This window comes from Onthophagus taurus, chromosome 5, assembly GCF_036711975.1.
Source record: "Onthophagus taurus isolate NC chromosome 5, IU_Otau_3.0, whole genome shotgun sequence".
NCBI classification, from domain to species: Eukaryota; Metazoa; Arthropoda; class Insecta; order Coleoptera; family Scarabaeidae; genus Onthophagus; species Onthophagus taurus.
The window spans coordinates 1,731,517-1,742,945 of record NC_091970.1 but is presented as its reverse complement, the minus strand read 5'-3'; the positions used below and the strand labels follow the sequence as shown (position 1 = coordinate 1,742,945).

Below are 11,429 nucleotides of genomic sequence, written 5' to 3'. Positions count from 1 at the left end.
TTGAAAATTGAAATGTTCCTTCTCGTCTACTTAAGTAAATTTTAAGAATTTTGAAAAATTTTTCAAACAAAAAATATTAATAATTTGATTTTAAACAAATTTTATTTGAAAATTTTTTTGATACGACCTTTAATTATCGAGATAACCTCAAAAAATATCAATTCTATATGAGTATACAGCGCCATCTTGTGGAAATATTAAAAGTTTAAATTAAAAAAAACGATTTTAAATCGTACTCTAATTAAGTATTATATGAAACATTTTTCGAAAAAAACAAAAATACGTATCTTGAAATGCCGTACTATTCAGAGGGAAATAAAAAACACCTTATACTAGCAAACAGTATCATCTAGCAGGAAATTTAAAAAATGTTTCAAACGAAAATTATGTTAAATTTGATTTTAAACAAATTTTATTTGAAAAACTTTTTGATACGACCTTTAATTATTAAGATATCCTCAAAAAATGTCAATTCTATACGAGTATACAGCGCCATCTTGTGGAAATATCAAAAGTTTGTTTTGATAAAACGATTTTAAATCGTATTCTAATTAAGTATTATATGAAACATTTTTCGAAAAAAACAACAATACGTATTTTGAAATGCCATACTATGCAGAGGGAAATAAAAAACATCTCATACTGGTAAACAGCGCCCCTAGCAAGAACTTTAAAAAATTTTTCAAACAAAAAATATTTCTCATTTCATTTTAAACAAATTTTATTTGAATAACTTTTTGATACGACCTTTAATTATTAAGGTAACCTCAAAAAATGTCAATTCTATATCAGTATACAGCGCCACCTTGTGGAAATATTAAACGTTTGTTTTGATAAAACGATTTTAAATCGTATTCTAAGTAAGTATTATATGAAACATTTTTCGAAAAAAACAACAATACGTATTTTGAAATGCCATACTATGCAGAGGGAAATAAAAAACATCTCATACTGGTAAACAGCGCCCCTAGCAAGAATTTTGAAAAATTTTTCAAACAAAAAATGTTTCTAATTTGATTCTAAACAAATTTTAGTTGAAAAACTTTTTGATACGACCTTTAATTAATAAGATAACCTCAAAAAATGTCAATTTTATATCAGTATACAGCGCCACCTTGTGGAAATATTAAACGTTTGTTTTGATAAAACGATTTTAAATCGTATTCTAATTAAGTATTATATGAAACATTTTTCGAAAAAAACAAAAATACGTATTTTGAAATGCCATACTATGCAGAGGGAAATTAATCTCATACTAGTAAACAGCGCCACCTAGCAAGAATTTTCAAAATTTTTTCAAACAAAGAATATTTCTAATTTGATTTTAAACAAATTTTATTTGAAAAACTTTTTGATACGACCTTTAATTATTGAGATAACCTCAAAAAATATCAATTCTATATGAGTATACAGCGCCATCTTGTGGAAATATTAAAAGTTTGTTTTGATAAAACGATTTTAAATTATATTCTAATTAAGTATTATATGAAACATTTTTCGAAAAAAACAAAAATACGTATCTTGAAATGCCGTACTATTCAGAGGGAAATAAAAAAACCCCTTATACTAGCAAACAGTATCATCTAGCAGGAAATTTAAAAAATTTTTCAAACGAAAATTATGTTAAATTTGATTTTAAACAAATTTTATTTGAAAAATTTTTTGATACGACCTTTAATTATTAAGATAACCTCAAAAAATATCAATTCTATACGAGTATACAGCGCCATCTTGTGGAAATATTAAAAGTTTGAATTTAAAATAACGATTTTAAATCGTATTCTAAATATGTATTATATGAAACATTTTTCGAAAAAAACAAAAATAAGGTTTAGATATATCTTAAAATGTCGTACTATTCAGAGGGAAATAAAAAACATCTCATACTAGTAAACAGCGCCACCTAGCAAGAATATTAAAAAAATTTTCAAACAAAAAATATTTCTAATTTGATTCTAAACAAATTCTATTTGAAAAATTTTTTGATACGACCTTTAATTATTAAGATAACCTCAAAAAATATCAATTCTATATCAGTATACAGCGCCACCTTGTGGAAATATTAAAAGTTTGTTTTGAAAAAACGATTTTAAATCGTACTCTAATTAAGTATTATATGAAACATTTTTCGAAAAAAACAAAAATGCGAATCTTGAAATGCCGTACTATTCAGAGGGAAATAAAAAACCCCTTATACTAGCAAACAGTATCATCTAGCAGGAATTTTGAAAACTTTTTCAAACGAAAATTATGTTAAATTTGATTTTAATCAAATTTTATTTGAAAAATTTTTTGATACGACCTTTAATTATTAAGATAACCTCAAAAAATATCAATTCTATACGAGTATACAGCGCCATCTTGTGGAAATATTAAAAGTTTGAATTAAAAAAAACGATTTTAAATCGTATTCTAAATATGTATTACATGAAACATTTTTCGAAACAAACAAAAATAAGGTTTAGATATATCTTAAAATGTCGTACTATTCAGAGGGAAATAAAAAACATCTCATACTAGTAAACAGCGCCACCTAGCAAGAATTTTGAAAAATTTTTCATACAAAAAATATTTCTAATTTGATTTTAAACAAATTTCATTTGAAAAACTTTTTGATACGACCTTTAATTATTAAGATAACCTCAAAAAATATCAATTCTATATGAGTATACAGCGCCATCTTGTGGAAATATTAAAAGTTTGAATTAAAAAAAACGATTTTAAATCGTATTCTAAATATGTATTATATGAAACATTTTTCGAAAAAAACAAAAATAAGGTTTAGATATATCTTAAAATGTCGTACTATTCAGAGGGAAATAAAAAACATCTCATACTAGTAAACAGCGCCACCTAGCAAGAATTTTAAAAAAATTTTCAAACAAAAAATGTTTCTAATTTGATTCTAAACCAATTTTATTTGAAAAATTTTTTTATATAACCTTTAATTATTAAGATAACCTCAAAAAATATCAATTCTATATGAGTATACAGCGCCATCTTGTGGAAATATTAAACGTTTGTTTTGATAAAACGATTTTAAATCGTACTCTAATTAAGTATTATATGAAACATTTTTCGAAAAAAACAAAAATACTAATCTTGAAATGCCGTACTATTCAGAGGGAAATAAAAAACCCCTTATACTAGCAAACAGTATCATCTAGCAGGAATTTTGAAAACTTTTTCAAACGAAAATTATGTTAAATTTGATTTTAATCAAATTTTATTTGAAAATTTTTTTGATACGACCTTTAATTATTAAGATAACCTCAAAAAATGTCAATTCTATATCAGTATACAGCGCCACCTTGTGGAAATATTAAACGTTTGTTTTGATAAAACGATTTTAAATCGTATTCTAATTAAGTATTATATGAAACATTTTTCGAAAAAAACAAAAATGCGTATTTTGAAATGCCATACTATGCAGAGGGAAATTAATCTCATACTAGTAAACAGCGCCACCTAACAAGAATTTTAAAAAAATGTTCAAACAAAAAATATTTCTCATTTCATTTTAACCAAATTTTATTTGAATAACTTTTTGATACGACCTTTAATTATTAAGATAACCTCAAAAAATGTCAATTCTATATCAGTATACAGCGCCACCTTGTGGAAATATTAAAAGTTTGTTTTGATAAAACGATTTTAAATTGTATTCTAATTAAGTATTATATGAAACATTTTTCGAAAAAAACAAAAATACGTATTTTGAAATGCCATACTACGCAGAGGGAAATAAAAAACATCTCATACTAGTAAACAGCGCCGCCCAATAATAATTTTGAAAAATTTTTCAAACAAAAAATATTTCTAATTTGATTCTAAACAAATTTTATTTGAAAAAATTTTTTATATAACCTTTAATTATTAAGATAACCTCAAAAAATATCAATTCTATATGAGTATACAGCGCCATCTTGTGGAAATATTAAACGTTTGTTTTGATAAAACGATTTTAAATCGTATTCTAAGTAAGTATTATATGAAACATTTTTCGAAAAAAACAAAAATGCGTATTTTGAAATGCCATACTATGCAGAGGGAAATTAATCTCATACTAGTAAACAGCGCCACCTAACAAGAATTTTAAAAAAATGTTCAAACAAAAAATATTTCTCATTTCATTTTAAACAAATTTTATTTGAATAACTTTTTGATACGACCTTTAATTATTAAGATAACCTCAAAAAATGTCAATTCTATATCAGTATACAGCGCCACCTTGTGGAAATATTAAACGTTTGTTTTGATAAAACGATTTTAAATCGTATTCTAATTAAGTATTATATGAAACATTTTTCGAAAAAAACAAAAATACGTATCTTGAAATGCCGTACTATTCAGAGGGAAATAAAAAACACCTTATACTAGCAAACAGTATCATCTAGCAGGAAATTTAAAAAATGTTTCAAACGAAAATTATGTTAAATTTGATTTTAAACAAATTTTATTTGAAAAACTTTTTGATACGACCTTTGATTATTAAGATAACCTCAAAAAATGTCAATTTTATGTCAATATGCAGCGCCACCTGGTGGAAGCATTGAAAGTTTGTGTTAAAAAATTGATTTTAAATCACATTCAAAACAGTTACGATAAAAATAAGAATAAATGGCAAGCTTTGAACAATATTTAGATAAGTAATGAGAGTTTTGGATCAAAAGTTAATTCTTTTATAGTGTAGGGGTAGGGTATAAAAGTAACTAGATTTAGGTTGGTATTGGAAAAGCTGCCCTTGGCCTTCCGTATCTAGTTACTTTTTTCCCCCAGATTTAGGTTGGTCACTTTCGCTATAGTTATAACATTGGAGCGTGACGTCATAGGGGATTAAATTTTGATCCAGAACTCTCTTGACTTGTCTACTAATGAAGCTCTTCTCAAATAATAATAGCTGAAGTATTCAACTCAATGACCATGTTGTTATTACCTTCATTATATTAATATTGGCAAGTAATATATGTATCAAAATTAAATCAGAAAAATAATTGAAATAAACGTCAAAAATAATTTGTGACAATTCAAAACACAAAATGTACTCTCGTTATAAAAAAAGAAATAAATCGAATTTTACAACATTCAAGAAGAACAGGTAACATCTAATGAAAGTAAATAAGTATGTAAAATAAATTAAGTTATTTTTAGGAAACTTTTTAAAAAACCTGAAGATTCCTCAACGATCCACTCCGAAAACAGAAAAAACCGCTTTATATTCGCAATAATATTCATAGCGGTCGCAATTTTTGGATTATCTTACGACCAATTTCGTTTAAAAAATCCAAAAATGAGCTACCTAAAAAACCTAACAAAGTGCGAAAACATCCGTATTGAATCGAAATTCGAAACCGTCGACGATTATCGCGTCTTTTACAATTTTATTGCCGCCGGTAAACGTTTCGAATGCGACGAAAGCATCACTTTCGCCACTTACGCGCGCTCGTTACCTGAAGACCTGTTACGTCTTGAAGATGCCGTTTCATCCTTTGACGGACCTTTTAGCATCGCCGTTTATTTGCCGGGAGATCAATTTTACAACGTAATGGAAATTATTTCTTACCTAAGACGCTGTCGAACGAAAAAGATTAAAAAAATGGTTACCTTTCATTTGATATTTAAACGAGACGATTTACCCAAAACGGTAAATTTAATTTCATATTCATTTTGGTAACAAAATAATTATTGCCGTTAATTTACGGTTGACGCATTAATTTTATTATTAAATTTGTCGCGTTCATGTATAATCAATAATTTAACGTTTATTTTTGTTTTTATTTTTATTTTTAGGATTCCTCGTCTCAATTAATAAAAGCGTTTAGCGACGATTTTAAATGTTCCGAATCCAACGATTTTAAACAAAAATTTAAGAATGTCCAAAACAAAAAATATCCGATTAATTTAGCCGAGAATGTTGCTAAATACGCGAGTCAAACTCATTTTATTTTTTCTTCAAGAATCGATTTGATCCCCCCGAAAAATTTGGTGAATTCATTTTTTAACATGTTAAAAAATCATCGTGATTATTACGATTTTAAACCGGCGATCTTTGTTTTACCCCTTTTTCAAATCGATGAGAATGTTGGGGTGCCAAGAAATAAAAGGGAGTTGAAGGAGGTTTTATTGAACGGAACTGGGAGGGTTTATTTAAAAACTAATTGTTTTGGGTGTAAGGAAATTAATATTTCCGATTATTTATCGCGCGATTTTGAGGAGTTAGAGGGCGATTTTGATGTGGTTAGTTTTGATAAGAAGTTGCCTAATTTGAAATTATTTTACATTGGCAGTAAGGATGAAGATGAGAAAAATCGATTCGAAGATTATAATTTTTTGATTTTAAATACGTTTTTGATTCAGAAATAAATGTTCGATTCATTACTCTGTATTTATTTTAATATAAAGAAACACAGACGATAAACGAGTCAATTTTAACGCGATTAAGTGATTCCATGATTATCACAGTTCTCAAGAATGTATGAGTCGAAGCCGAGGTTGCTCGCGGCCGAGGCGCTACATCGATAAGATAACGATACAAAAGTAGACAGTTTTTAAGAATTTGAGTCAACTAAGACATTACATTGATATGATATCAAGTGACCTATTAAAGTGTTTTGAATTCTAGACCACTTCTACAACTAAAGAGACTTAGAATTACAAAACGCCGAAGCGCTTTAAGTCGAAACTATGTTTTGTTGTGATAATTTGAAGAAATGACCTTGAACAAATTAAATACTAATTAAATTTACTTTTAAATGCTTGTTATTTCATGTTGATATCTAAATTCGTTCGTGAGATATGATTCCATAAAGGTCGTTGTTTTTCAACCTAATATCTATTGGTATGGTTGAAACAAAAAAAAATGTTTCTTCGGAATTTGAAAATTTGAAGAAATGACCTTGAACGTACTAAATATAAATTAAATTCTCTATAAAATGCTTTTTATCTCATTGCATTATCTCAATTAGTTCTTGAGATATAATATTTTAAAGATTGATGTCTTTGAATCTTCTGTGTATGATTGTGTTTATATTCAAAAAATCATAACCTCAAAGTTTGAAAATACGAAGATATGACATTGAACATACCGGTTATGAATTAAATTTCCTATAAAATGCTTTTTATCTCAGGACAATATCTCAATTAGTTCTTAAGATATAACTTGACAAAAATTCATGTCTTTTAACTCATTGTATGTGAGTGTGATTGAAGTCAAAAAAGGATTTACTCGAAATTGGAAGTTTTGAAGAAATGACCTTGAAAGTACTAAATATAAATTAAATTCTCTATAAAATGCTTTTTATCTCATTGCATTAACTCAATTAGTTCTTGAGATATAACATTTTAAAGATTGATGTCTTTGAATCTTCTGTGTATGATTGTGATTGTATTCAAAAAATCATAACCTCAAAGTTTGAAAATACGAAGATATGACATTGAACATACCGGTTATGAATTAAATTTCCTATAAAATGCTTTTTATCTCAGGACAATATCTCAATTAGTTCTTAAGATATAACTTGACAAAAATTCATGTCTTTTAACTCATTGTATGTGAGTGTGATTGAAGTCAAAAAAGGATTTACTCGAAATTGGAAGTTTTGAAGAAATGACCTTGAAAGTACTAAATATAAATTAAATTCTCTATAAAATGCTTTTTATCTCATTGCATTAACTCAATTAGTTCTTGAGATATAACATTTTAAAGATTGATGTCTTTGAATCTTCTGTGTATGATTGTGATTGTATTCAAAAAATCATAACCTCAAAGTTTGAAAATACGAAGATATGACATTGAACATACCGGTTATGAATTAAATTTCCTATAAAGTGCTTTTTATCTCAGGACAATATCTCAATTAGTTCTTAAGATATAACTTGACAAAAATTCATGTCTTTTAACTCATTGTATGCGAGTGTGATTGAAGTCAAAAAAGGATTTACTCGAAATTGGAAGTTTTGAAGAAATGACCTTGAGCGTACTAAATATAAATTAAATTCTCTATAAAATGCTTTTTATCTCATTGCATTAACTAAATTAGTTCTTGAGATATAACATTTTAAAGATTGATGTCTTTGAATCTTCTGGGTATGATCATGATTGTATTCAAAAAATCATAACCTCAAAGATTGAAAATACGAAGATATGACATTGAACATACCGGTTATGAATTAAATTTCCTATAAAATGCTTTTTATCTCAGGACAATATCTCAATTAGTTCCTAAGATATAACTTGACAAAAATTCATGTCTTTTAACTCATTGTATGCGAGTGTGATTGAAATCAAAAAAGGATTTACTCGAAATTGGAAGTTTTGAAGAAATGACCTTGAACGTACTAAATATAAATTAAATTCTCTATAAAATGCTTTTTATCTCATTGCATTAACTCAATTAGTTCTTGAGATATAACATTTTAAAGATTGATGTCTTTGAATCTTCTGTGTGTGATTGTGATTGTATTCAAAAAATCATAACCTCAAAGTTTGAAAATACGAAGATGTGACATTGAACATACCGGTTATGAATTAAATTTCCTATAAAATGCTTTTTATCTCAGGACAATATCTCAATTAGTTCTTAAGATATAACTTGACAAAAATTCATGTCTTTTAACTCATTGTATGCTAGTGTGATTGAAATCAAAAAAGGATTTACTCGAAATTGGAAGTTTTGAAGAAATGACCTTGAACGTACTAAATATAAATTAAAATTCTCTATAAAATGCTTTTTATCTCATTGCATTAACTCAATTAGTTCTTGAGATATAACATTTTAAAGATTGATGTCTTTGAATCTTCTGTGTATGATTGTGTTTATATTCAAAAAATCATAACCTCAAAGTTTGAAAATACGAAGATATGACATTGAACATACCGGTTATGAATTAAATTTCCTATAAAGTGCTTTTTATCTCAGGACAATATCTCAATTAGTTCTTAAGATATAACTTGACAAAAATTCATGTCTTTTAACTCATTGTATGCGAGTGTGATTGAAGTCAAAAAAGGATTTACTCGAAATTGGAAGTTTTGAAGAAATGACCTTGAACGTACTAAATATAAATTAAAATTCTCTATAAAATGCTTTTTATCTCATTGCATTAACTCAATTAGTTCTTGAGATATAACATTTTAAAGATTGATGTCTTTGAATCTTCTGTGTATGATTGTGATTGCATTCAAAAAATCATAACCTCAAAGTTTGAAAATACGAAGATATGACATTGAACATACAGGTTATGAATTAAATTTCCTATAAAATGCTTTTTATCTCAGGACAATATCTCAATTAGTTCTTAAGATATAACTTGACAAAAATTCATGTCTTTTAACTCATTGTATGTGAGTGTGATTGAAGTCAAAAAAGGATTTACTCGAAATTGGAAGTTTTGAAGAAATGACCTTGAAAGTACTAAATATAAATTAAATTCTCTATAAAATGCTTTTTATCTCATTGCATTAACTCAATTAGTTCTTGAGATATAATATTTTAAAGATTGATGTCTTTGAATCTTCTGTGTATGATTGTGATTGTATTCAAAAAATCATAACCTCAAAGTTTGAAAAATCGAAGATATGACATTGAACATACCGGTTATGAATTAAATTTCCTATAAAATGCTTTTTATCTCAGGACAATATCTCAATTAGTTCTTAAGATATAACTTGACAAAAATTCATGTCTTTTAACTCATTGTATGCGAGTGTGATTGAAGTCAAAAAAGGATTTACTCGAAATTGGAAGTTTTGAAGAAATGACCTTGAGCGTACTAAATATAAATTAAATTCTCTATAAAATGCTTTTTATCTCATTGCATTAACTAAATTAGTTCTTGAGATATAACATTTTAAAGATTGATGTCTTTGAATCTTCTGGGTATGATCATGATTGTATTCAAAAAATCATAACCTCAAAGATTGAAAATACGAAGATATGACATTGAACATACCGGTTATGAATTAAATTTCCTATAAAATGCTTTTTATCTCAGGACAATATCTCAATTAGTTCCTAAGATATAACTTGACAAAAATTCATGTCTTTTAACTCATTGTATGCGAGTGTGATTGAAATCAAAAAAGGATTTACTCGAAATTGCAAGTTTTGAAGAAATGACCTTGAACGTACTAAATATAAATTAAATTCTCTATAAAATGCTTTTTATCTCATTGCATTAACTCAATTAGTTCTTGAGATATAACATTTTAAAGATTGATGTCTTTGAATCTTCTGTGTATGATCGTGATTGCATTCAAAAAATCATAACCTCAAAGTTTGAAAATACGAAGATATGACATTGAACATACCGGTTATGAATTAAATTTCCTATAAAATGCTTTTTATCTCAGGACAATATCTCAATTAGTTCCTAAGATATAACTTGACAAAAATTCATGTCTTTTAACTCATTGTATGTGAGTGTGATTGAAGTCAAAAAAGGATTTACTCGAAATTGGAAGTTTTGAAGAAATGACCTTGAGCGTACTAAATATAAATTAAATTCTCTATAAAATGCTTTTTATCTCATTGCATTAACTCAATTAGTTCTTGAGATATCACATTTTAAAGATTGATGTCTTTGAATCTTCTGTGTATGATTGTGATTGTATTCAAAAAATCATAACCTCAAAGTTTGAAAATACGAAGATGTGACATTGAACATACCGGTTATGAATTAAATTTCCTGTAAAATGCTTTTTATCTCAGGACAATATCTCAATTAGTTCTTAAGATATAACTTGACAAAAATTCATGTCTTTTAACTCATTGTATGCGAGTGTGATTGAAGTCAAAAAAGGATTTACTCGAAATTGGAAGTTTTAAAGAAATGACCTTGAACGTACTAAATATAAATTAAATTCTCTATAAAATGCTTTTTATCTCATTACATTAACTCAATTAGTTCTTGAGATATAACATTTTAAAGATTGATGTCTTTGAATCTTCTGTGTATGATTGTGATTGTATTCAAAAAATCATAACCTCAAAGTTTAAAAATACGAAGATATGACATTGAACATACCGGTTATGAATTAAATTTCCTATAAAATGCTTTTTATCTCAGGACAATATCTCAATTAGTTCTTAAGATATAACTTGACAAAAATTCATGTCTTTTAACTCATTGGATGTGAGTGTGATTGAAGTCAAAAAAGGATTTACTCGAAATTGGAAGTTTTGAAGAAATGACCTTGAACGTACTAAACATAAACTAAATTCTCTATAAAACGCTTTTTATCTCATTGCATTAACTCAATTAGTTCTTGAGATATCACATTTTAAAGATTGATGTCTTTGAATCTTCTGTGTATGATTGTGATTGTATTCAAAAAATCATAACCTCAAAGTTTGAAAATACGAAGATATGACATTGAACATACCGGTTATGAATTAAATTTCCTATAAAATGCTTTTTATCTCAGGACA

The 11,429-nt window shown here is 26.8% G+C and overlaps 1 protein-coding gene and 1 long non-coding RNA gene across 3 annotated transcripts in view; one reads left to right on the top strand and one right to left on the bottom strand.

Annotated features, from left to right (window-relative positions):
- LOC139429853 (uncharacterized) overlaps nucleotides 1-11,429 on the bottom strand; it is a 45,765-nt gene that overhangs the window by 15,304 nt on the left and 19,032 nt on the right. The window lies entirely within an intron of this gene.
- On the top strand, nucleotides 5,041-6,378 carry LOC111422287 (beta-1,4-glucuronyltransferase 1-like). The gene is made up of 3 exons (XM_023055495.2): nucleotides 5,041-5,098; nucleotides 5,152-5,644; nucleotides 5,791-6,378. Exons 2-3 carry the CDS (start codon nucleotides 5,291-5,293, stop codon nucleotides 6,361-6,363), a joined length of 927 nt encoding a protein of 308 aa, XP_022911263.2. The 5' UTR covers nucleotides 5,041-5,098; nucleotides 5,152-5,290; the 3' UTR covers nucleotides 6,364-6,378.

Coding starts and splice junctions, on each gene's coding strand:
- LOC111422287 (XM_023055495.2), top strand. CDS start 5,291: ATGAGCTACCTAAAAAACCTAACAAAGTGCGAAAACATCCGTATTGAA. Junction 5,645..5,790: donor GAGACGATTTACCCAAAACG/GTAAATTTAATT, acceptor TTTTATTTTTAG/GATTCCTCGTCTCAATTAAT.